The following is a 26781-nucleotide window of genomic DNA, read 5'->3' as shown; positions in this document are numbered from 1 at the left end:
AGTTAGAGTCCCGGCTGGGAATTCGCCTCGGAGCAGGGCATACCCTGTTCCCCAGACTTTAAGCCATGCTCGTTCAGCCGGCCGATGCGCATTAGTGACCCCCACGATAGCTGTTCAAAGTGTTTGGGGGAGTCCCACAGAAAGGACAAGAGCAGGATCTGCAAAAACTTTTGCCTTAGAACTCAAAAGGAGTGGGATATCTGCTTGAGGGCCCTCTTCATGGAAACTGCGCTTCGTCCTACCTTGGAGTCCTTTCGATCGGATTCCTTGCCTGGCACTTTGGCATCGGTGCACAGTGCACTGCTGGCACCTGAATCCACCAGGCACCGTTCCCCCTCTCTGGTACCTAAGAAATGGTCGAAGTTGACGGGCCTGCTGGCACCGCAGAGAAAGGGGGCAGGCCACGTGCCCACCCCGGAGCAGCTGGGAGGTACTGCTGCAGTCAGACCCCCTAGCCCAGCCAGGGATCCACCTCCAACTCCTGGGAGTGGCGGGGGGTCCTGGCCCCTAGTAGGGTCATCTGTCCCCAAAGTGGACCTGTCAGCCAAAGAGCAAGTAGGTCAGCCGGCATCGCAGACACCAAGCCAGATGATGGACCCAGCTAAGGCCCCAGCATCTATGGGCAAGCTGGTTATGGGACCACCCTCTAAAGCAGCGGCGTGTCCCCAGTCCCTGGACTGGAGTGGTTGGTCCCCATCAAAGTGGCCTTGGACCCCGGCACCCCGGCAGTCTCTGTCCCCGGTTAGAAGACACAGGTGCCTGATACCAAGGTCTCCACCTACAAGGCACGGGACACCTGAGTCACGGCGTCGATCCCCGTACCCACGGTATCATCAGGCCTCCCACCAGAGTTCACCACGGCACAGATCACCATCACTTAGGCGATCTCCCAGGCGTTGTTACTCCCGGTGCAGGATCGTTCCCAGTCGCTGCACCAGTCTCCAGCTCTCCAGTACCACTCTTTGGGCAGGCACCGGTCCTAGCCCTCTCCTTACTGGTTGCCGACAAGGGTCAGTCAGCAGACTCAGGCATCTACAGCTCCGCCCTGGTCACCAGGGGGGCAATGGTTCGAGTCTGAAGGAGAGTTCAGCCCCTCACCTATAAAAGGCAAATCACCACTAGGCCATGAGACTGGCGCAGCTCCTGCAGTGGCGGCGTGGAGGGCACGGGCAGTGGCCCACTCAGTGGAAGTACTGGAACCTGTGGGGTGTACCTGTTATGCCAGTCCTGTACTCCCACTGTTCTTCCCAGGCCGCATCAAACAAGCTGCCCGTGACACAGCCAGCACTGGAGTCGGAGCATGGTGCCGAATCTGATGTGGGGAGCTGCACAGCGGGCCCCGATGCCCAAGGAGCAGGGCCGGCTCTAGGCACCAGCCCTCCAAGCATGTGCTTGGGGCGGCACTTTCTAAGAGGCGGCACTCTGGCCCCCCTTTTTTATTTTTTGCTTGGGGTGGCATTGCCGGGAGCCGGCCCTGGCCCAGCCACTCGCCCTGTCAGCGCGAGCTGGGATCCGCGCCCCCTGCCCAGCCCGGCGGCGCCCTGTACAGCCCACTCGGGAAACGCCGCGCTGCCCTGGGGAGACTCGGCGCGGCAGCAGGACCCCATCTCCTTCCCTGCATCCCGGGCCCCGCTTCCCTTTCTCCCCCGTCCCGCTCCTCACACAGCCCGGGCTGCAGCGGCGGCGAGAGGGGCTCCCGGAGTGTGTGAGGAGCGCGGAGGGAGAGAAGCGGAGTCCCCTGGAGCCGAGCCTGGACTGCGGCAGCAGCGAGAGGGGCTCCCGGAGTGTGTGAGGAGCGTGGAGGGAGAGAAGCGGAGTCCCCTGGAGCCGAGCCCGGGCTGCGGCGGCAGCGAGAGGGGCCCCCATGAGTATGTCCAAGGCTCCCCCCGCCTCCGTCTTCCCCCATCCCCCGGCGTCTCAGCCGGTAAGGGGGCGGGGCTGCAAGCTGCGGCCGAGCGGCGGGAACTCAGGCCCCGCTGGAGACACCAGGTGGCTGCAGCGATGTTTGGGAGAGGGGTAAGCGGCATGGTAAGGGGCCGGGGCATCCCCGACCCCATCCCCCACAGCCCTGACCCCCAGCTCCGAGCCCAGCCCCTCTGAGCTGGACACCCCCCAAGCCCATCCTCCCCACAGCCCAGACCCCCAGCTCCGAGCCCAGCCCCTCTGAGCCGGGCACTCCCCCGACCTCATCCCCCTCACAGCCCTGACCACCAACTCCGAGCCCAGCCCCTCTGAGCCGGACACCCCCCGACCCCATCTCCCCACAGCCCTGAGCCCAGCCCCTGTGAGCCGGGCACCCCCCAACCCAGAGCCCAGCTCCCCACCCAGCCCTGGGCAACAGCAGCACCACCCCCAGGCAGCGACAGCCCGTTGGCACCAACCATCACCATCACCCAGCAACAGCCCATTATGTAATTGCAAATGTATACATACCATTAAAACATTTAATGTTTTTAAATAATGTATTTAGTGTATTTTCAAATTATTGCAAATTAATTTTTGAATGTATTTCACTAGTTATTTTTTACATTTCCAAATACATGTTACTATAGTATTGCAACTTTTTTTTATGGAAGGGGCCCCTGAAATTGCTTTGCCCCAGGCCCCCTGAATTCTCTGGGCAGCCCTGCCCAGAGTGTGTGAGGAGCCGGGGAGGGAGGGAAGCAGAGTCCCCTGGAGCCGAGCCCGGGCTGCGGCGGCAGCGAGAGGGGCTCCCGGAGTGTGTGAAGAGGTGAGCAGCCGGCTGGGTTCGTCGGTGCTGAGCAGGTAGCCCCGCAGCCGGAGATCCTCGCCTTCCTGCCCGCCGGGCCTGGGCCAGGGCACGGTGAGGCTGAAGAGCAGCAGGTCCGGGGGGCTCTCCAGGTCCTCGGCTGCCAGTATGTCAGGAGTGAGGGCGGTGAGCACGAACTAATCCACCTTGGCCACCAGCAGCGCCGCGAAGCCCAGGGAGGGGGCCGTGTTCTCCGCGCCGCCCCGCAGCCGCACCACCACCTGGAAGTACTCCCGCTCCACGCCGCCCAGCAGCTCCACTCTCATGGGGACAGAGTCACGGCTGGGCCAGGGCTTGGCCGCCGTGTGCTGGTAGCAGATCCCACGTTTGGGGGGGAGCCCAGTGCTGGGGTGGCAGGGGGCATGGGGGGGAAGAGAGAGCCCAGTGCTGGGGCGGCAGGAAGTGCGAGGGGGGGGGGCACTGGTGGGCGGGGGGGGAAGCTCAGGGCTGGGGGAGGCAGCCAAAAAATTTTTTGCTTGGGGCGGCAAAAAACCTAGAGCCGGCCCTGCCAAGGAGCCATCTCTAGATGAGCATGGGAAACGGCCCCTCCCCTGCAGTGCAATCATCTTCATCATCTCTGGACGAAGCGGTGGTGGGCCCCTTGCAAACGAACAGCCCCCCAACAACTTCAAGGAGCACCAAGCCCTGCTCAAAGGGTTGGCTTCCAACCTGAACTTGGAGGTCGAGGAGCTAGCAGAGGAGTCTGACGACCTCTTTCATGTCATACCCTCCTCCACCCCGACCTGGGTCGCATTGCCCGTCCACCCAGGGTCCTTAAAATTGCCAAGTCTGTGTGGCAGACCCCCTCTTCCATTCTACCTACTTCCAAGAAGGCGGAAAAGAAGTACTATATCCCGGCAAAGAGATTTCAGTATCTGTATACCCACCCTCCAGCGGGGTCCCTGGTCATGTCCGCCATCAATGAAAGGGACAGGCGAGCGGCACACCGAAAAATGAAGATGCCAAGAGGCTGGACGTGTTTGGCAGGAAAATTTATTCGACAGCTAGCCTGCAATTTTGGGTGTCTAACCATCAGGCCCTGCTAGGCCTTGTGGGACTCCATCAGCAAGTTGAAGAAGGGCCTTCCACAGGACTGAGCCCAGGAGTTTGCCACCTTGGTGGAAGAGGGCAAAAGCAGTGGCGAGAGGCGTCCTCCAGATGGCATGGGATGGTACAGACTCGGTGGCCTTTGTGGTGGTCATGAGGCACAGCTCCTGGTTGCAGTCCTTCAGGCTGTCCCAGGAGATGCAGACAACCTTTCAGGTTCTCCCATTTGAGGTAGCAGGGCTCTTCTCAGAACTGACTGATGGACGACTCCACAGCTTTAAAGACTCCTGTGCCACCCTCCGTTCCTTGGGCCTACACACCCCTCAGCAGGCTAGAAAGCCGTTCTGTCCCACGCCTCCGTCGAGGTCCTGGGGTGTCCCCCGGTCCAGCTCCTACAGGAAGAAGGACAGAGACAAAGGGTTTAAGCAGTGGCACCCTTCCTTCCCGTTCCTCTGCCCAGCCTGGTTCTTCCAGAGGCCATGGAAGCCAGAAGCAGGCGTTTTGAGGGTGTGCCTGAGGATGGCGCCCCAGTCACTTCTCAGGATCCACCCCCCTGCTCTTTCCTCAGCCGCCTGCACCCCTTCCAGTCAGCCTGGTCGTGGCTCACCTCAGACCATTGGGTGCTCGACATAATATCTTCGGCTACACCCTACAGTTAATGGCCGACCCTCCCTCCAACCCCTCTTCCCCGTCCCTCTTCAGGGATCCTTCTCATAAGCAACTACTCGTTCACGAGATCAAGAACCTCCTGCGCCTGGGGGCGGTGGAGGAGGTCCTTCCAGACATGAAAGGGGAAGGGCTCTACTATCACTATTTCCTAATCCCAAAAGCAAACAGGGGCCTCAGACCCATTCTGGACCTCAACAAGTCTCTCAAGAAGTTAAAGTTTCACATGGTCTCTCTGGCTTCTATTATTCCCTCCCTAGATCCGGAAGACTGGTATGCCACCCTCGACTTGAAGGATGCATATTTCCATTTTCCCGGGGCACAGGCATTTCCTCCATTTTGTATTGGGCCACCGCCATTTTCAATTCACGGTGCTGCCCTTTGGTCTCTCGTCAGCCCCGAGAGTATTTACAAAGTGCATAGTGCCAGTAGCCGCTTACCTGAGATGCCGAGGGTGCAAATTTATCCATACCTAGACAACTAGCTAATAAAGGGCCGGTCCCAGGATCAGGTGCAGCAGCATCTCGATCTGGTTTGCTCCACCTTTCGCGAACTGGGGCTGTTAATAAACTAGAAGAAATCTACCTTAATTCAGTGCAACACATAGAGTTCATTGGAGTGGTCCTCGACTCTACTCAGGCCAGAGCCTTCCTCCCCGGGGCTTGGTTCCAAACCAGGCGGTCCTGATCTCGTGCATGCAAACCCGCCCTCTCACCACCGCTCAGATGTGCCTGCAATTGTTGGGCCACATAGCAGCCTACACTTACGTGGTCCGGCACGCGCAGCTCCACCTCAGACCCCTGCAGACATGGCTGGCATCAGTCTACATCCCCAACAGACCCAGCGTGGACCATGTGAGGGTCAGGTTCCCAGACCACATACTGTCGTCACCCACATCATGGTAGAATCCTGCATCGGTGTTGGAGGGGGTTCCCTTCCCTCCATCCCTGTCGGTGACCCTCATCTCCGATGCCTCGGATGCTGGGGTGGGGAGCCCACCTGAGCAATTTCAGCATGCAAGGTCATTAATCAAGTCACAATCGCTCCCTACACATTAATGTCAGGGAGTTCAGAGCACTTCACCTGGCTTGCCAAGCCTTCCTACCTCACATAAAAAAACAGGGTGCTCAAGGTCCTGACGGACAACACAGCACCTATGTCTATATCAACAAGCAAGACAGGGCCAAATCGTCTGCCCTTTGCCAGGAAGCTATCAGGCTCTGGAACTTCAGTGTGCAACATGGCATCCATCTCGTAGCTGCGCACCTCCCCATGGCCAGGAACGCTTTGGTAGATGGCCTCAGCAGGACGTTCTTGTCTCGCCACGAGTGGTCCCTCTGTCCGGAAATGGTCAGCTTCATCTTCCAGTGGTGGGGGACTCGCTGAGTGGACCTGTTCGCAGCCAGGCAGAACAGGAAATGCCACATTTTCTGCTTGATTTGAGGGATCAACAGAGGCTCCCTGTCAGACACTTTTCTGCTCCCATGGTCGGGGGCTCCGTTGTACGCCTTCCCTCCAGTGCCACTAATTCACAGAGTACTCATGAAAATCAACCAGGACTGGGCAAAGGTGATCCTCATAGCGCCAGCTTGGCCGCGCCAGCACTGGTTTGGTGCACTGCTGGACCTCTCGGTGGCTGCTCTGTTACAGCTGCCGTTCAGGCCAGACCTGCTCTCCTAAAACCACAGCAGTCATCTGCATCCGAAGCTGGCTGCGCTGCACCTGACGGCTTGGCTGCTGCATGGTTAAATACGGAGAACATAAGAATGGATCAGACCAAAGGTCCATCTAGCCCAGTATCCTGTCTTCCGATAGTGGACAGTGCCAGGTGCCCCAGAAGGAATGAACAAAACAAGTAATCATCAAGTGATCCATCCCCTGTCGCTCATTCCCAGCTTCTGGCAAACAGAAGCAGGAGTGTTTGGCTGCTGTCCAGCAGGTCCAGTGGGGCAGCAGAAAGCCCTCCACCAGAGTGACCTGCCTGGCCAAATGGAAGCGGTTCACTTGTTGGACCTCGGATAAAGGCATTCAGCCCGAGCGAGCCTTGCTGCAGTTAATCCTGGATTACCTTCTGCATCTCAAGATCCAAGGTCTGTTCCTTTCATCTATCAAGGTCCACTTGGCCACTATTTCGGCCTTCCGTCCGTCGCTCAAGGGTAGGTCGGTTTTCGCCCAGGACATGACTGCCAGTTCCTCAAAGACCTCGAGCACCTCTACCCACATGTCAGGAATCCTGTCCTGCCATGGGACCTGAATCTTGTGCTGTCACAGCTCATGGGACCCCCACTTCGAGCCCCTGGCTTCCTACTCTCTCCTTCTTTCTTGGAAGTTTGTGTTCCTAGTTGGAATGACTTTCCCCTGCCGGGTCTCTGAGATTAGGGTACTTACCTGAGAACCACCCTATATGGTCTTTTACAAAGACAAGGTACAGTTGCGGCCGCACCCAGCTTTCCTGCCTAAGGTGGTCTCACAGTTTCACACAGGCCAGGACATTTACTTACCTGTCTTTTTTCCAAAGCCGCATAAGTCAAAGGAGGAGGAGCATAGATTGCATTCCCTAGATGTCAGGAGAGCACTAGCCTTGAAAGGAGCAAGCCATTCCGCAAGTCAACACAATTGTTCATCTCAGTGGTCGACAGGATGAAAGGTCGTCTGGTGTCTGCTCAAAGAATTTCGCCTGATCGTAGCAGCAGCGAATGCAGTGATCCAAGAAGAAGGTGCCCCCTCTGGCGATTGTAACTGCCCACTCAACCAGAGTGCAAGCCTCTTCGGCAGCTTTCCTAGCCCAGGTACCTAACCGGGATGTCTGTGGGGCGGCCACCTGGTCGTCCGTCCACACATTTACATCCCATTACGCACTTACCCAGCAGGCCTGGGACTATGCTGGCTTTGGTAGAGCAGTACTGCAAGCCACTATACTGTGAACTCCGAGCCCACCTCCAAGGATACTGCTTGTGAGTCTCCTACAATGGAATCGACCTGGGCAAGCACTCAAAGAAGAAAAAAGAGTTACCTACCTTTTTGTAACTGTTGTTCAAGATGTGTTGCTCATATCCATTCCATTACCTGCCCTCCTGCCCCTGTGTCGGAGATGCCATCAAGAAGGAACTGAGAGGGCATAGGGTTAGCAGTGCCTAATATACGAACGCATGAGCTTGGCACTCAAGGAGGCGCTACAGTCGACCCTATGGATACCACTAAGGCAAAAATCTCCAACGACTGTGCACATGGGCACGCACTCACCTAAAACGGAATGGGCATGAGCAACACATCTTGAAGAACAACAGTTACTAAAAGATAGGTAATCGTTTTTTTGTTAATTTCTGGTAAAGATATCTAAAGAGGTCAAGTCTGTTCCCTGCTCTACACACACACGTCTGCAAAGTGTAATAAGTTGTGCAATCAAGGGCTCCGTACTAAAAACCTGTTCTATCAGAACTCTGTCATCCCTTGATAATGCTGTGGACCTTTTATATCCTCATGGCCACTGTATTGGAAATGGCCTCTCAAATAGGGGAAGGAATTAATTTGAAGTGACCATCATAATGTCCAAGCTGAAGACTGCTGAATACCACTATCAGAAAAAGGCAGCTACAGAGTTCATTTTGCGAGTGTAAGTTATTCCAGCCCCGAGGTAGAATAATTTGCTGCACAGATGGGTAGGCAAAAGGAAGCTGTGCAGATACATGGGTTTGTAAACATCTGTCAGCCACATCAGATATCCAGATACAAAATCTAGCACTTCAGGCAGCATGTGAGTAAGTGACATTCAACAGAAGACTTACATGAAATTCAGTGTAGACAGAAGCAAGGCAATACATATTGGAAGTGAATAATTAAACTAATAAATCTTATTCCGCCTCCCATGCAGAAAGAGAGGTTACTTCACTCCTCAGCCTTCTTCCTGTTGCCAAAGTTAAGACTGTCGCTCATGATACTTAACCCATGCCACCCTCACAGAAGCCAAAATTAGCCCACGCCATGAGATTTATTCTTTCATGACAGGGGAGGCTGCACCACCCAGGAGACCTCTTCCTCTTCTACTAGACGATGTTATGTCATCCATGAGACTGACCACCCATATGATAGATGATGTACATCACCCATAAGCCTTTCCCCTCCCCACATGCTGATAAGGTGTGGCTATGCCCTGTGTCACACCCCTTCAAATGAACAGTTCAGATGCAGGCAGTACTTAGATGGGATCTAGCACTAATACGTATGTGCCACCATATTAAAACATGTACAGCAAATTACAAATGTTTAAATTTGGTGTTTGTGCCCCTCTAATTTGTGGGGACAGTGCTGAGTTCTGAATGGCACATTTGCAAGAATATAAGAGCTTCCATTTTTCCCAGCTCTGTTGTATTTACTTTCTAATGCAGTGCAAACATCTGCTTTACAAGCTTGTCAACCATTTGAAAGGCAATTTACTACTAGCCAAAAGTTTCAAATACATAATGTGGAGATGAAAGTGAGCTTTCACCTCACATAGTCCATTTTATCCCGTTGATCTACATTTCGCTGCCATTGAAATGAATAATTTATTACAGTTTATTTCAACAGAGGAAAAGTAAAACTGTTTGCAGTGTGATGTGTGTGGTAATATTAAGAATAGACACATTGCACACAGTTGTCATTAATTAACCTGGAGCTATCATTCTGAATGTATCTTCTCCTGAGTAAGTGGTGACATATGTACTGTAGATAATTCTTTCCCAGAGAAAGAGCCAGACTCTGATACTTGAGGTTAGTAGCTTCTCACTCCATGAGTAGTTCCATTAATTTCATTGGGACCACTGGTGAAGTAAGATACTATTGCATGTCAGAGAGGCTTTCAGAATCAGGCCCAAACTGTTTTAAATATTGAATTTGGAGGGGATATTGAGCATCTGAAATAATGGAAAAATTAAAACAACACCAGAACAACTGTGAAACTCCATTTTTCTGCTTGCCAATTTACAGTGAGGAAAATAGAGATTTTAAAACTACTCCAGGTGGTTATAGTTTTGTAAATGGGAAGGGCTCATATCTTTCCCCTTATAAAATCAGTGAATAAATGTAGTGTTCATGCTGGATTTGAGACCAGCTTATTCAATGCAGGCTCTTTGCAAACTTCCCCATGCAGTTCTGACATGATACCTGCACTCTGACCTGCGGTACCCCCTGCTAGTCTAACCTTGGGTTCCTTTCAGAGGGGACTGCCAGTTCCATGGTGATTTTGTGATGTGCAGATATGGTGAAACGATTGACTCATTTTCACTGTTGACTTATGCAAGGAAAGTGTGCACTGAACAGCTACCAAACTTCCCAATAACCCTCCCTCTTGTCTTATATCGGGCTGGGACAAGCAGTCATGGAAATTTTCTTTCTAAATACTTCATCCTTTGAATTTATAGTTCAGAAAGTAAACAGTGGACTAGCAGACAATGCTGCACTTAAGGATTTATTTACTCTATACGTTTGACAGAAGTAAGATACGGTGGTTGTGTCACTCAGCCTGATTACGTAGATTATAGCCAGGTTTGTACTGGTTCATTTAGCTCCAGCCATAACTGATATGTACTTCATCAGCAGAGAGCAATCAGTTAATTATACTCAAGTGATAATGTGTATTAAATTTGAATAGTATCATGTTTGTTTCTACTCAGTGTGTCGACTTGAGGAGATCATAGTGAAGGAAACAAATTGCCCTACTTACTAGAAAATGTAGCATTCAGAACTAATTTGTAAATCATTTATAGTGTCAGAACAAATTTGCAAATATATTGGCATCAGATGTTCTTTTAATTAATTGTGGATGGAAGGTGGTTGTTCATTTGGGTCATGTATTCAAAGGTATGTGTGTCAGGTGAACCATGCAAAATGCCACGCCCCACGAATAAGTATTTGCAAGACTTTTTGTTAGTGTTCCGTATCTCTATCCTGCTTGTGTGGGTGTGAGAGTGAGAGAATAGACCTATCTCTTAGCCAGTAATATGCAAATAGACATAACCTGTGACAGAAGCAGATTGAGAGAGTTTATAGCAAATCGTGTTTCAGTCTGCTGAAACGGCTCCATGCATATTTCAATTCATATGTATGTCCTGGGACTGGGACCCCAGGAGTGGCTTTTAAATCGTATATATACCTTAATTTTCCCCCAAATGAAGCAAAAAAGCTAGACTACTCTGAGGACTGTACCCAGGCCAGACTCAGTGTTGGCAACTCTCGCGATTTTATCACAAGTCTCGTGATATTCTGGGATTTTTCTTAAGGCCCCAACTGCTAGAATCCAGATATTGCATGAGAATCTCAGTTTAAACAAAAAATGTCTGAATCTAGCCCTCTTGGTTGCAAAAAAAATGTGAAAGTGTGACCTGAATGTACCCTCAAACCTGAGTAACACAAAGGCAAATATAAAAAACTCTAAATTAATTATATTTTTAAAAACTATCATTATTTTTAAGGCAGTCCCATAATTTGTAGAGCGAGATAATGCAGACTGGTTCACAATTTTGGAGCAGTTAGTGCCCACTACAGTTTATTAGAAAAAGATGCTCCATATACTTGCTGAAGAGGGAGGTGTTGGTGAAGGAAGGAGTGAAAGCTCCATTGCCAATGGAAATTAGTATTCATAGTTTCTAAATTAGGAGGTGGTTCTCTGGAGCCTGAGACACAAACACTCAGCAAAACTTTGTGTGCAGACCTACAAAAATCTGAATATTTGTAATATTTGAAATTTCCTTAACAGCCAAGTGTTTGAGTAAAAGCTGTTTGAGTTTTTAGAAATGTACTGAATCCTTGGCAAAGGGTTGTTTTCTATCACATAATGCTGTCTCTGAGCTTACATAATGTACTTCTTAAGCATGTTAAAATGTGATTAGTTGCTATAGAATAAAATATTCATACCAACATAAGAGAGAGAGAAATGAGTTATAGGCTCTGCTGTGATGCAAGTGCTGTTCTGCTGATAACATGAAGCAGCAAAAAAGGCTCTTTAATAGAAAGGCAGCTTATGCGTCCTTGGGAATGAATTTTTATAATGAGGGATGTCTTTGGGAGCTTTTCCTCCAGCACCCAAGAAAGAGACTCTAAAGCATTAGCATTGCTGGAAAAATGCATCCCTACTCCCACAGTTCCTATCACTGCATTTCGGGAGAATCATTATTGGACCAAATAAAGTGGTATCAGTAGTTAGAGCCGGACTCCTGGGCTCTGTTCCTGGCTTTGTCACTGAACTGCTTTGCGACCTTATTGGTATGTCCACATTGCATTCATAGGGTGTGATTGCAGCTCATATAGACATACCCTAGCTAGCTTCAGTCGAGCTAGCTCAGGTACCAGTAGCATTGAAGCTACAGCAGTACAGGCGTCAGCGCAGGCTATCCACACCAGTATTTCCCCAGAGTTGCGGGCGGTCATTTACAGCTTCACCGCTCTGGTACCCAAACTGGCTAGTTTAAAGCTAGCCCGGGTACGTCTACATGAGCTGCAGTCACACCCTGAATCGCATACCCTCTGTTCCTCGGTTAACCCGTCTGTGAAATGGGATAATGCTGGCCTCCCTCACAGGAGTGCGGGGAGGTAAATTTATATTTGGAAAGCACTTTACAAGTCTCAAATGAACTGTGATGTAGAAGCACTGAGCTGCCTTGTTGTTGCTGTGACACTTATTTATTCTCGATGGACTCCCTGGTATATCATTCTTCAATCAGTTAGCGCAGCCGAAAAATTTTATTATCTGCAGCTCAGTTCTGGAGCAGCAATTCTAGCTTGCTGTGTCAGTCCCTTCTTTAGCATACATGACTGGAAGGATGAGGGGGTTGGTTCTAGTTTAAGTGATAACTAGATTCCTCTTCTTTCAACCGTGTTTGTTTTTGTCACCCAAGTAATTCAAAAATACTAGTTATAGCTAATTTTATTGTAAGAAAATGGCTGATTCAGCCAGTTCCATACATATTACTAACATTGATACCTGTATTCGGATTACTCCATGGGCATAGAGAACATCACTTCAGTCCTTTCCTCAGACACTCCAGAAGTTGTTTCAGTTCCAGTGCAACTTGAACACTTGTACTTTAAAGTGTTTATACCAGATTCTGGCTCATGGAAGCCATAGTGTTTTAGAAGAAACCCTCCCAAATTAGTGATGCACATGATGTCTGAAAGGAAAAGCTGTAGCTTCAGTCTTGCTAGTCAGTCCATGAAGAAGCTGTATATCTGTCCTTCCTAATGGCATTGTATTATCTGAGGCAGGTGTTGGTTAAACTGAATCAAAAACTGGCAGCTCTCCCCAAATGAAGGGATGGATGTAGCTTTTACCCAGGTAAGTAGGGACAGACCACCAACACACACACCAGGTACTGAGAGCAGAGCCTTCTTGTAGAGAAGGTTGGGCCTGTCCTGTAATGGCTCCATTTGGCTTTCACTGTGAGCTTCTTTGCTGATTATGGCCAGGAGCTTCACTAGGGTGTGCATTTTGCCTCCCTACTTTATTATTTTTGTACCAACATAGATTGGGACTTGAAATCTCAAAGAAACGCCCATGTGTTGTGTGATATGATATTGGAGATTTAGTAAATGGCACTCTTCCCTCTCAGTCAGTATTGAACAATTGCCCCGGGATTGGTAGTAGGATAAATTCTGCTCCTGAAGGTGCCACCTTTCGAATTAGGGTTAATACTAAAAGCCTAATTCATATCCAGTGGCCCATTTCCTTAAAACGTAGGGATGTGTCAATCCTGATGTCCTGGTTGAATGCAAACTCGAGTAATTCTATTCTGCCCCTGAAAGATTTCCCTTGTATTTTTGAGTGCTTGCTGTAAGATCCCCTGATGAAAGATGCTATAGAGTTATGAGGAATTATTATTGCTGCTGTTCATGTTTCAGGATCAGCGAAGTTCCTGTCATTACTTCTCCAGTGGTTTTTAGTGTTTGCATTAATTGAACTATTGTCTTTATCCTGGGTAATTGAAAAGTAGCTTGACATATGCATGTTATAGGAAAGCAAAGTGACGGATTACCCTTTCCCACGCCGCATTTTGTGCTCCTAGCATGAAAATTTCAAATAATTTTTGGCTATCTCCTTGTTCCAAGTGATTTGTAGTGCTGGGATTCATCTTTTTTCATTTAATGAAACATGTTGTTTGACTTAGCCTTGGTCAGTTATTACAGGCTGGTTTGCAGTGTGGCAGTTCTCTGGGGACTCTGCTCATAGCTACTCATTGGCCTAGAAGAAATGATTTAATGATTTTCCACATTCTCCTTGTGTATTTGGTTTTAGGGCTAGTAGATATTTTACAAATGTGAGTCAAGTTCTTTGTTGGTGGCATTTTACGAATTTTCACTCTGTCTAATCCCAACCAGACACTTTAGATTCGTGTGTGTTGTGCCCCTTAGCATTTTGGGCTCTAATGTGTTTCCAGAAGATCGTAGGGCATTTTATCATCAGATGGTTTCTTTGCTTATTTTATTTATTTTGTTTTATTAAAGTCAGGCTCATCCAATGCACTGGGTGCACATACAATCTCTACAAAAGCTACAAATAATAATGATAACTCAATACCCAACAATAAGGCTTTCCCAGATACCTCCTACCCCAAAACAGAACCCCACCCCTCCCAGCAAAAGCCTGGGAGACCTAATAGGCTTTGCAGCCAAACTTGGAAAAAGCCTGGGAGAGCTAATAAGCCTTGCATTATTACCTGAAAGGAAGCCACTTGTGGCTCCAGCAAACCAATAGGGACAATGAATTCCATAACTGAGACCCCAACATTGTGAATGCCCTGCCTCCAACCCTTCCTGGATTAATAGTAATAATACCTAGTGCTTTATATTGCTAGATGTCCAAGCACTTTACAAAGGTGGGTAAATACCATTATCTCCTTTATACAGAAGGGGAAACTGAGGCACAGGGGCGAAATGACTTGCTGAAGTTCACATGCCAAATAAGTGGCAGAGTTGGGAACAGTATCTAAGTCTCTCTTGATTTAGAGCTTGTCTAGGTGAACATTTAGTTCACGGCAAGCTGAGGTGTAAATCTACCCTTCAGTAACCTGCTGCACACTTAGAAGCTGTTTGAAGCCTGCTGACGCATTAAAAGTTTGAGTGCCCTTTGATCTCGCCCACTTTGAAATGGGACTAGATCAAAGCACACTAAAGAACTGTTAATGCATGTCAGCAGGGTCCACATGAACAGTTAGTATGCAGCAGCCTAGTGGGGGAGAGATTTACATCCAAGCTTGCTGCAAACTAAATATTCCTGTAGACAAGCTCTCTAGCTTTGCTTTTGCCTTCACAAAAATAGGGAGCTCTCAACTCAGGTACCCCAGTTGATCACTGAAGTATCCCACAAGAAAAGGGGTGGTCGCTGAGGTAACAAGGACCCATCCAATTTAAGGTTAAAAGCAGCACTTTGAGTGACACCTGAAAATGAATTTGGAGCTTGTGCAGATTACTAAGCATAGGTGTGACTTTTAGGCAGCCATTTTCCACATCATCTGAAGTGTATGAGTAGTGGTAAAGATCAGCTCTAGACAGAACACACTGAAGTGATCCATCCTCAAGGGGGCAAAGGCACAGGTCACTGTAGTGAGGTGTGCATGTGATACAAATCATCCCAGCTGTCTGAACAAGGATAAATGTCAAGTCATGTTGTAGTCTGTTTTCTGGTTAGTTTTTTCTTTAAACAAACCTCGGATGCCATTTTTCTAGAACTTTCTACTGATAATGGCATCTGTTGGGTATGGGAATAATTATACAAGAGTGAGTTGTGGAGAAAAGAGTATAACGTAGTTGGACACACACACGATGCCGAGGAGTTCAACATTGTTTGCAAAGGGATTGTTTATTTTTCTGGGCAGTCATTAGTTAAAATCCTTGTGACCAAATCACACGTTATAGCACAAAATATACAAACTAATGCAAAATAAACACATTTTCTTTCAGATGATGTCGATTCTGATGAACACCATCATTTTTGAGGATTGCAGAAACCAGTGGTCCGTGTCCAGACCACTGCTAGGGCTTATACTTCTCAATGAGAAGGTAAGTATTGCAGAAATGCTACCAGATTCATTCTGCACATGCTCACTATTGTGTCTGCTCATATGGTTGAAATAAAATCCTCTGCCGAGCAGGGCCGGCTCTGACTTTTTTGCTGCCCCAAGCAAAAAAAAAAACAACAACAGGGCGCAGGGCGGCCGGACCTGGAGGCAAAGCAAAAAAACCTCCAAACCCTGGGTGCAGGGCGGCTGGACCCGGAGGCAAAGCAAAATAAAAAAAAAAAAAAATAGGGCAGCCGTGCCGCCCTAAGATTGGACAGAATTGCCGCCCCTTAGAATCTGTCGCCCCAAGCATGAGCTTGCTTGGCTGGTGCCTGGAGCCAGCCCTGCTGCCGAGAAGCTTAAGTTAAATACTATTAAATCTTATTTTTGGTGTTGAAACTGAATTTTTTAAATGTAATTAATTTTCACAATTTATGCTGTTTGTTTACTTTTTGCATTTCCCTCAGCTTGGGCAGTGAAGCTAGTCAATTTTTAATCAGTTGCTGCTTCTCGTGCATTAGGCCATAGTATTTGTGTTGTGAATGGTGCTAGAAATGTTTAATTCCAGGCAAAAACAAAACTAAAAAACCTTTTTTTTGCTGATAATTCTAAACATCCCTGTTAATACTATGCATTGCCAAACCTGGTGGTGTTGATCGGTAACAAAACCTACATTTGGGTGACTAAACAAGCTGGCATTGTCCCTTTAAGCACAGTTTTAGGGGATGCTAGCTACAAAACAGAAGAGTGTTCAGATTTTGTCATGTTTGCTCTTTGCATTCACTGTATTTGCTCAGTAATTAACTTGTACCTTACTGAATATAAAGTTGCATTTGCTCATAGACTTACAAAGGTTTCAAGACTTTAACAAACTAAAATGTTCTTTGCCATGTCTGACCCTTAATGCACACCACTTTTTAGATAATTGAAAACAAAAAGTCACTTACAAGACTGCCAATCCCTGCACCGGGCATTAGAGTAGGATAAATATAAAGCCACGGTTTGAAGTCCTCACAGTCTCATAGATTTCCGTGACCCCTCCTGTGGGTTTTCCTAACCAGTGGAAACATTACTCAAAGTATCACCCAAGTTTCACTGGAGAGATTTGGAGCCATATTTTCCAATTGGAGGGAAAGGGCTTCGTGCCCAGCCTACAAATACCACAGATACCAGTTATCAAAAGGAAAGCAGAGAACAGCCCAGCAGAACCTTGGCCATCTCCAGGGATAAGCCTTTGCCCTCATGATGCTCTCCACCCACAGGAAGGCTCCCTTTGGAGTGATGCTGCTATTGCCTACTTTTCTTCAGCTCCACACTCCTCCCCCATAGCCTCTGACAAGGAAGGGCAGGTGCTCTCCAGTTCTCACCCCCTCAGACCCTGCAGAGAGAGCCCATGCATTCAGGGATAGGGCACATGGCACAGAGCTACTGGCCACCCTTTCAAATTCCCCACCTCTTTTCTTGCAGTCTTGCTCCCTTCTACCCATGTAAAGGGGTGGAGAAGAGTATCCAGCACAGATGCTTTATAAGTGTTGGAGAGCTGCTCTCAGTGAGGCTGAATGACTTAATTTATGTAACAGAAAAATCCCGCCACACCTTCACCCAACAACTCAAGCCCAACCTGTGGGTCACAAAAGTACAGTTAACTTTTTTGTTAATTTCTGCCACTCTGATCTTCCAGGGTCCAGCTGGAAGTAGAAACCCTGCAAACACAACTACTCTTATGCAGAAATTCAAATCCCACTTAGCCCAAACAAGGATGTAATGGAAATCTTGCAAGAAAGGCAAGAGTTCTAACCCAGTTTCTCTGCCAGAAAGGTTCAGAGAAGCATCTGGTCTTTGAGGGATTTATCTGAACCTTGTGAGCTTTGCCCATCTCGCATATTTACTAAAATCTTGAGTGTCTGCTTCCAAGGCAGATTATCTAACCTAGGGAACATTCTTCAGACCATCCCTTCAGTAAGATCTGAAACAGTCTACATTTGGATACACTCAGCATGTTGCCTTAGTGCAGTGGTGGGCAACCTGAGGCCCATCAGGGTAATCCACTGGCGGGCCTCCAGACCATTTGTTTACATTTGCACGGCCGCCCGCAGCTCCCAGTGGCCACGGTTTGCTGTTCCCGCCAATGGGAGCCGCAGAGATGTGCTGGTCGCCGCTTCCGGCAGCTCCCATTGGTCGGGAATGGTGAACCGTGGCCACTGGGAGCTGCGGGCGGCTGTGCAAATGTAAACAAACTGTCTGGCAGCCCGCCAGTGGATTACCCTGACGGGCTGCAGGTTGCCCACCACTGCCTTAATGGCTTAATATAATCGTCTGAAAAGGAAACCATTTCAGTAAATTAATGTGAGCTAGTCTAAATTTGTGCTATTTGCTGTGTATGGCAAGGTATTGTTTCAGAAGATATTGACCTATAGTATTCTCCATATTTCAGAGCAGGATCTTACTTTGTTCAGAATTGCTTTATCTCTTGGGCAGTCACAAGTGGCAGTATATTACTGCTTTGGAGAATGAATTGTCTATACAATAAGATAGTGCTGGGAAAAAATAAGACACTAAGATTAGCAGCAGCCGCATACATTAAAATTCAAACTGAAATCCCAACCATGGAAGGAAACTAATAGAAGAAGAAAATATATCAAAAAGAGAAGCACTGTCTCATCATTCACCTGTGCTGAAGGATCCAATTTTAGCCATATCCAATAGCACTGTCATTCATCTTCTTGGTGTGTTATTGTGATTTAAATCCAAGCTCTATAAGGGAGAGCAGTTCTTTTAAAATGATTGAGAGGGAATAAGGGCAAATTCAGTGTTTAGAAAAAGTTTATGACATCACAATATTATACTTTACAGATGGAAGCAATATTTCCTACTTTGGGAGGAAAACTAATCATTTTCTATCTGCTCTGAGTCACTGCATCATTATAAAAGTGGGAAATAAGTAGTTTTGTGCATTCCCAATCTTGTTCAAGATGACACTTTTGTTTATATAATGCCTCTGATTTATAGCATTTAAATATTAGCTTGACTACATATTAATTATGTGCTTTTGATGTTAGCCACTTTAATGTAAGAAGAAATTAAATATTTCACTTGAAGATAAAACTGTGCAGTGGTGAATCCTAAGAAATAAATGTGTGGCTAGCAGAGTATTCTCTTTCTACTGAAATTAGACTAGTTCTAAAGATCATGGGCTTTGTTGTCAGAAATGTGTGTGTATATGCACCCTTACTTAGCACCAAGTGAGCTATGGCACAGTCTCTTTTATGAGGGTGGGGAAGGGAAATGTGACCTACCTAGGGCACTTCCCTGGAAGGCTTAGCTCTGAGACTAAATGAGGTGTGAAGGCCCCGTTGCATTGCCTCTCTCCACCCCATGCACTTCAATGCCCTATTCTGCAGGGCCACAGGAAAGGTCTGAAACATGCTTACATGACTGCAGCTTGTGTACTCCGGTTGGCAGTTAATGGAGTGGTGAAGCAGGGCCAGAAGCAACCTGCAACCCCCACTGTACTGTGGTGGGGTGGCTCAGGAGGGATGGTGACAAGAACGGATTCAGCATCCTTCCAGTGTAGCTTCTGCTGATGATGCATCTATGAAACCCCGAGTGCAACTGCCGCTGGAGCACAGCTATCCTTGCAGGCACAGGCACATGCAAATTGCACTTGTGTGCACCCATGGGGCATATCTGCCCCTTACATGTGAGCTGAATTATGGATGGACAAGATACCATTAAAACAAGTGAGGAGACCACCAAGTAGCAGAAGTAAAGTATGAGTAACCATTATGGTTGCTGGTGGCAGGAACTGTGGCTACAGAGATTATGTCCCGAATTAAGGGAATCCATTTACCAGCAGCTGGCTGGAATGAATTAAAAACAGTCACTTCTGCAGCAGTCATGACACCAGCAAAGGGAAACTGGCCCACAGTGGCAGGCACAGCTGCAGGAAATCCCTTCTGTATTAGGACACTGAAGCAACTATTGTCCTCCAACCAAACGATTACCAGGTTAGTGGAGAAGAAGGCATGGGAATCCAGGCAAACGTGGCTGCTAGCAAAAGAGATGCCATTGCAGAAGGTGCTTAGAAACCCTTTCAGGACTACTTGGGGTCTCGGATCAGCTCCTGGCAGGCAGCAGCCCCAATAGACAAACTTATCTTATCAGTGGAGGCAGTTTTACAGTTAATTGTCAAACTATTGATGAAGGCAATTTTTATGAAAAAGTTTATCCTTATCTGCACAGTTTGTTCACTTTCAGTGCCTTTCTTCATGGCAGCTCTCTCTAAGGAAGCTCTGAGGAAGCCACTGCTCACGAAACCACCTCATGGACAATCTTGACAACTTTTCTTTGTGTTGTGGGCCTTGCTAGAATTATCCATCTCTCTCCCATCTTGGGGCCAAGCCACGTTCTTCATTATCTGCCCTGACTGCCAGTTGGCTTTAAGCTATAAGGCCCTAAACGGCTTGGGACCTAGCTACCTGACGAAGAGCTCCTCTCCATCCATAAGACTGCTGCCGTTGTGGTCAGTGGAGACGCTCAAGCTAACATCTCTCTGGTTTTAAAGGGAGGGGGCTGATGTCAAGGCATTTCCTGACAAGGAAATGACATTGACATTAAACGACATTGCCTTTTAAGATTCTTGCTCTTCCTGTTCTCCCATTGGACTGACAGCCCAGATCTGTACCCTTAAGGCCTTGCTGCAAGGCTTTTCTGTTTTCCCAGGCTTTTGTTGGCGGGCACGTTGAGGGAGGCTATAGTTTTGTTTGGCAATTCATATTTTTAATTTGGGGGTTGATCGATGAGAAGGCCATTTCATTCTGGCTTTCTGCACATTTTTAGTATCTGTACAAGCCCCTAGAGCTTGGGATAGATGCTTTTTAAAATTCACATTGGGGATTGCAAAGGCCTGATCTTCAGCCTAGCAATATCCAGGCCTCTCTTTATGCACCTTCAATTTTGGGGGTGCAGTTTAGATCTTGTGCATGTCCAAGCACATGATTGGTAGGTGCACTTAGACACACAGATGCCTAAATTGCCTAAATTTCATCAGCAGTTATTTGTGGCCAGGTTTTGAAAATTTGGTCCTAAAATCTTCAAGTAGCTTCTGCTGGGACTCGTTGATGGTACAGCTTGGACTGTGGAACCTACCTTCCAGCAGAGGTACCTTTTGAAGTGTTTTGACAGCTACTACCTTTCCTGGCTCTGAATGTTCAGAGGGTGGGACTATGAAAGAGGGGCAGGAATCATCAATCACCCTGCTTCCTTTCAACCATAGCAGCAGATAGACCAGCAGCCTCACCGGTCCTGGGACCCAGATTCATCAGAATGGATCGTGCCCAGTGGCATCGCCTTTTTGTTTAGCTGGGTTTTAGTTAGTTGGTGTTTTTTTATTTTTTTCTTCTTCGTTTCTTGTTTTGGTTTGTACTAAGGATCTTACTGCTCAGGCACCAGTCCTTTGTTCCGGTATTATGGAATTTGAAAACAAATCAGGGTTCAAAGGTGCAGTACTTCTCCTGCCATTTTTCCTGTTTTGGACATCCATGTGTGTTGTTTGGCCTGCTTGGGGAAGGTTATTTGCTTTCTTATTGCTCCATATGCAGCTTCTTCACCCCCAGGATCAGAAAAGTGCATCAGAATAGCCTCCAAGTTATGCTATTGCTAGAAGTATTAGCAGTTAAACCTTTTGGTTCTGAAGCACCAGGGATCCATAAGTGCTGGGAATCCAGCCTTGGCTCCAGCCCCCAAGGGGGTTAAAAAGTCCAGCACACTTGTTGGCCTCCTTAACTGGAGCCAAAATTATACTTTACAGATGGAAGCAATATTTCCTACTTTGGGACACAGACTCTTTCCACTTGACAGCATGTGCCATAGGACTTTGACAGTTCTAGAATTTGACCCTCACTCTAGTACTTACTTAGCTCATGGAGTCTCTCTTCAAACTCATGGGAGACTGTTCTCCATTTCATCTCTTGATTAAGATATTGTTTTCTGTAGCTATTCCGTCTGCTAGAAAAGTGAGTGAGCTGTAGGCTCTCATGGCTGACCCCCACTCTTACAGTCCTTCACAAAGATAAAGTGGTGGTAACATAATTCCATCTTAACCAGTTCATAAACTTGCCAGTGTTTTTCCTTAGGTCTCACTCTTACTCAGGAGAAGCTAGGCTGCACACCTTGGATGGCTTCTATTTCAAGAGGTATGCAGGAAATCATAGACTGTTTATCTCTTATGGGGGAAAAGTACAGGTCAGGTAATGGCATCACACAACCTTTTCAAGTGGGTTGGACTCCGTATTGAAGAGTGTTATGAACACACTTCTGTTCTTCTTCCAGAAGGGCTTAGAGCACACTCGCCTAGAGTGAAGGCACTTCCATGGCCTGTATTACACATATTCCCATATTAAAAACTTGTAGAGCTGCCACCTATAGCCCAATTCATACTTTCCACAAACCATTATTCCTTAGATCTAGCATCGAGGTCAGGCACCTGGTCCGGTAAAGAAGCATTACAGTCTATATGTCAGGGGCCTCCTCATCCCACTGGCCAGAGGGAGGAGTGCTGCTGGCCGGACACCCAAGAGTTGGGAATGTGTAGGAGCCATTTGACAAAGAAGTGAAGGTTGTTCAGCTGTAACTGGAGTTCTTCAAGATGAACTCTACATATCCACACTCTCCACACACCTTCCCTCTGTCTGGGTGTCCTGATTTCAACTTGGGACCTAAGGAGCCAATCAAAAGAACTGAGGCGGCCAGTTCACCATGCTTCCTTTTATAACCTCCTCCTCCAAATATTGTGAGCCGCTTGGGGCACAAGAGCACTCCAACAGGCACTGCTGCTAATACGTTCCAGCAGTTGATGCTGCACCATCGGCGCATCTCAAGAGTGTGAATTCACAGAGCTCATTCAGGGTTCTGATTACAGGTGAGCAACCTCTGCTTTTTACTTCTAAAGTTTGTTTCCTGAGTATTTTCTGCCTTTTGATCACAGTACTTCAGCGAATTAAGGGCAAGCTTGATAACCAGCCAGCCTGACAACAAACGAGAGGTCCTTGACCAGTGCTTTAGGAACCTAATGGAAGGAGTGGAGCAAAACCTTTTGGTAAAGAACAGAGACAGGTAAGCTCACAACACCCTAACTGTTCTCTACTGATAAAAGCCAAATAAAAACATTCAACCAGAGAATAACATGACAGAGTATTCTGGGCTAACCTGCAACTACAGTGGAGTTTGTTAGCTTCCTTTAAAAGTAAGGTAATGTCCTACCAAATAATCCTCCCTTAGACTTACTAGATGGAGCCAGAGCATTTGATAATTATCTATTTAGTTGTTCTTAAATATGTATTTATTTAGGATAGTCCCAAAGGCAGGGCCTGCCAGGGAATGAGTGCTCCTTTCTCTTTTTCGCCACCACCTCCCCCTTGGAAAAAACGACCCCATTTTCTGGGGAGGGGCATAGGTCTCCTTTTCTCCAACATGTGGTCTCTCCAACAAAACCCAGTCTGATGCTCTTAGTGCTGCAGAACTACGAGGGCTTCTGCAGCCTCTGCTGCTCTAGGTGCTGCTGCTTTGACTGACCCCAGCCCCTGCAGAGGTAAGGATGTAACTATGACCTGTAAAGAGACAGAAATGGGAGAGGGTCAGTTGGGGACCCCGTAACAGATAAACGTAACATTGCTGAGTTGTTTTTTGTTTGTTTTTTAGAAGACCAAGATTGGCAATTTACTCACTTTCACCCTTGCTGTAAAAAAAAATATGGAGTTAGTTTAAAACAAAAGCAATAGAAGTTGCCTGTTTGAGGTTCACACTAGTCTTCTGTTACCAACTGTGTTTTCACCTCTCTGCACCTTTACTCCACAAAACCAAAATCTTGATATGTCATAGGCGTGATTTATACCAGGGTAGAACTTCCTGGAAAGCTTGAGACAAACCGGACAAGACATTTGGGAGTGGTGAAAGTTAAAACAATTAGATGATTCCGTTTCCCCATCATTTTCTGAGAAATGTCGACTTGTCAAAACTCCAAAACAGTTTGATTTAGAACCCTCAGATGGGTTTTAATCTGTTGTCTTACGCTAGGACTGATGCCTTAGGCTACTTTTAGGCAGAAGAGGGTTGCTTTTGGAATTATTTAGCTGTTAAAATATGTTTCTGAACACATTATGGTCTCTGCAGAGATGATCATTTCCTTATATCCCTGATACTAAATTTATAAACTCCACATGACCCCACTGTAGATAATGGCAATGGGCAGAGCCAGTTGAGAGGGGGCAGTGTGGAGATGGAAGGGTCCCACCTAGTAATGTAGTGACCACACCTATTCCATGAAATAAGTCCACTTGACATGCCTCACACAAAGCTTTCTCCATCTAGTGGGGAGAGTAGGGAGCCATGTGGGAACCAGAAAAGAGGAAATCACAAGAGGTGATGGTGGCAGTCAGTCTGGGGAGGATAGAGACCCATCTCTGCACAGTTTGTAAGCTCCATGGGGATTTCTGTGACTGAACAATCCCACCAGTGGATGACCAGGACTGCAGTCTCGAGGGCTGTTAATCACCTAACTTGCATAAGCCCTAAGTTCAAACATACACAACCTTTTACAATAGAATTGCAATATACAGTGTCAGTGGCGTATTCTAAACTCCAAAGGTTGGGTGGTCTTTTGGGAAGTCTTAGTAGCTGCAACTAGAGATATGTAGACTGCTCACTCTGGGGTAATGTGAGCAGGTATTATCTAGAATCGTTAAAGGAACGGTACATCAAATGAGTGATCTTCTGTCCCAGCTGCCTGGAATGGCTTTTGGGCAGCCATAGTACCAACAAGCAACATGTCTTATACCTAGGCAGCCCTATTTTCAGAGGTTATTTTGGGCTCTTATAAGTGTCTTGTAACTTCCTAGCAAAGTCCATTTTACACGTTTATTTTAATTTGGGATGTTCAAATGTGAGCAGAAATCAGTTTTCAGTAGTAAAGAAATAAACACAAAAGTAAAAGAGTATATGCAGAAACATTCTGAAATGCATCCTCTGTAACCACACGCAGCAATCCCTAACTTACCACACTGCTGCTATCTGCAGCCAACAGTGAACTATGGAGAGCATGAACAGGAAGGGATATCAGCCCCAATCCTGCCTAGGGATCTTAGACCCACCTGGAATCCCATTGGCTTTGAAAACATTCATCCACACAGAGCCCTTTGCAGGATCAGGGCCTTAAACTGTAATTCACAATTGGTGTTCCTTGGACCTCTTCCTTAATCTGGCCTTACTGAGCCTGTGAGATCTGAGAGCCTCCAAGCAAAGAATGTTAGAGCTGCAATCAATGCAGCTGCAGCATTTAAAAAAGGAGGAAGGGCCCTATATTTGGGGGCACATCTAAGATCAGGATTGTGTGTAATATTTTAAATTAGAAGCAAAACAATTTAATTTCTGCTACTGAAAATACAGTGATAAATGGCAACGGTACACTTTGTTTTAAATAAAGACAGACCGAGGAAGTGGATCTCATCTGGATCAGGTTTGCACTTGCTTTTAGGGCTGAATCAGGGCAAGGGTTCGGGTTCAGGTTGTGATAGTGCTGAAATTACATGTGCTGGCCTAGTGAGATTTTGGGCCCCCAAAAAGTTGTACAGTATTCATTGAGTTTGCACTATCTGTTCTCATACATCTTTTGAACAAATCAGTACCAGAAAATAGGCCTTTATTTTTATGTATGAAAAGTGAGATATGAGATTCCGATCTGACCCACCTCTGTCTTAAACTTGCCAACAAATATGGTAAAAGAGAGAGTTCCACCTACGTTGATAAACAAGAGAATTCAGTCTGTGCCATACGTGTAACTGTGTCCTGTTTTGCTGAGAGACAGGTTGTACTCTGCCTTCACTGTCAAGAAAGGACACTAGGTCTGAAATAGCCTGAACTCAATGACTTTCTGAGCATGTTGCACAAAGCCATTCATTTGTCAAGGTTTTGGGGGATGGTTGAGGGCATTTTTCCCATAAGCAGCGTGGGATGCAAAGGAGCTTTCCTGTTGCTTTGATTTCCTGGCTGGCTGAATTTACCATTCATAAGCAGTTCGTGCTACTAATGGTCTGAGCTTACAGATTGTCTACACACAATGTTATTAATGCTGCTGGATAGTTGTTATTATGTTGTAAGACTAATTGTCAGGACACCTAGAGATTTTATCTGAGCATTTTTAATGTTTTTCCTATTGTTTAAATCTAAATAAATCAGAGGTCTGGTTTAACCAAAGGTTTGGGGTTTTCTTGTTGCCCAGATTCACCCAGAACATGTCGGTCTTTCGAAGAGACATGGCTGATGCCCTGCGCTGTGAAGGGGCTACGGAAGCAAGCAGTTTAGATATGATGAGTTGACGCTGACTTTGGAAACCAGAGCATTGAATAACAACATATAGACTTTGAAAGTTTTGGACCTCACCATATTGTTAGATAGGAGTTGAAAACTTATGAAAACTATTTTTTTAAATAACTTCTGCCTTTTTATATCTCTGGCCTAAATGTAAGAATTTATAAGTGAAAATGATGTAAAATCAGTCTTAGCTTAAAGAACGTTTTCAAATTTTCTTATCAAAGTTTATTATCCCTGTTCTTAGACATGTATGAAATGGTGTAGAAACAATACTTAACCAAAGAACAAAATAAACACGCATTGCTTCTAAATGTGTACTAGTTAATGATTCTTAGTTCCACCCATAGTAATAAATAATGTTTCTGACCACTTTCACGGAGGTCACTTCTGATTGAAACTTTGAGGCAAAGATTGGTATAAATTCTATATGAACTCTCTTGAATTAATAAAAATGATTATTTTTCTACAAAATGGTTGCATGTATATTTTAAACATGAGGTTTATGACTCTGCACACTGCAAAGAAGAACAAAGATTAGCAGAATGAAAACTGAGCTCTTTTGGACTAAGAATGTAATAGGAAAACCTAGAATATGGGATATTGTAAAGCTTAGAGACAGTAATGCACTCTTTAATGAGATAAAGATAATGCTTTCATTACACAAACATACATTTCAAATGTCTTATTCCAGAAAAAAAAAAACACAAACAAAAATACAATTGTTAAGACACTTTTTTTAAAAGAATTAAATCTGCCACCCCTGGAAAAAAGAAAACCAGTAGTTACAGACACTTATTTCCCATATTCAGAGTGGTAAAAGGTATAATGAAAGGGTGCATTTAAAACAGAAAATTCAGCAGATTCCTCTTCAGAGATCATAAAAAGTTCAATATGTGCCCCCAAAAA

At 46.5% G+C, this 26781-nt stretch overlaps 1 protein-coding gene across 1 annotated transcript in view; it reads left to right on the top strand.

Annotated features, from left to right (window-relative positions):
- Positions 1–26717, top strand: part of RANBP17 (RAN binding protein 17) — a 258082-nt gene extending 231365 nt beyond the window's left edge. Inside the window, exons 26-28 of the mRNA XM_026660855.2 lie at positions 15413–15511; positions 22496–22623; positions 25784–26717. Of these exons, the coding sequence (XP_026516640.1) occupies positions 15413–15511; positions 22496–22623; positions 25784–25880 (324 nt within the window). The 3' untranslated portion in view covers positions 25881–26717. The remainder of the gene's footprint in view (positions 1–15412; positions 15512–22495; positions 22624–25783) is intronic.
- Positions 26718–26781: the final 64 nt, after the last annotated feature.

Source organism: Terrapene carolina, unplaced genomic scaffold (genome assembly GCF_002925995.2).
Source record: "Terrapene carolina triunguis isolate 2854851 unplaced genomic scaffold, T_m_triunguis-2.0 Scaffold838, whole genome shotgun sequence".
Classification (NCBI taxonomy): domain Eukaryota; kingdom Metazoa; phylum Chordata; order Testudines; family Emydidae; genus Terrapene; species Terrapene triunguis.
This window is presented reverse-complemented; position numbering and strand designations above follow the sequence as displayed.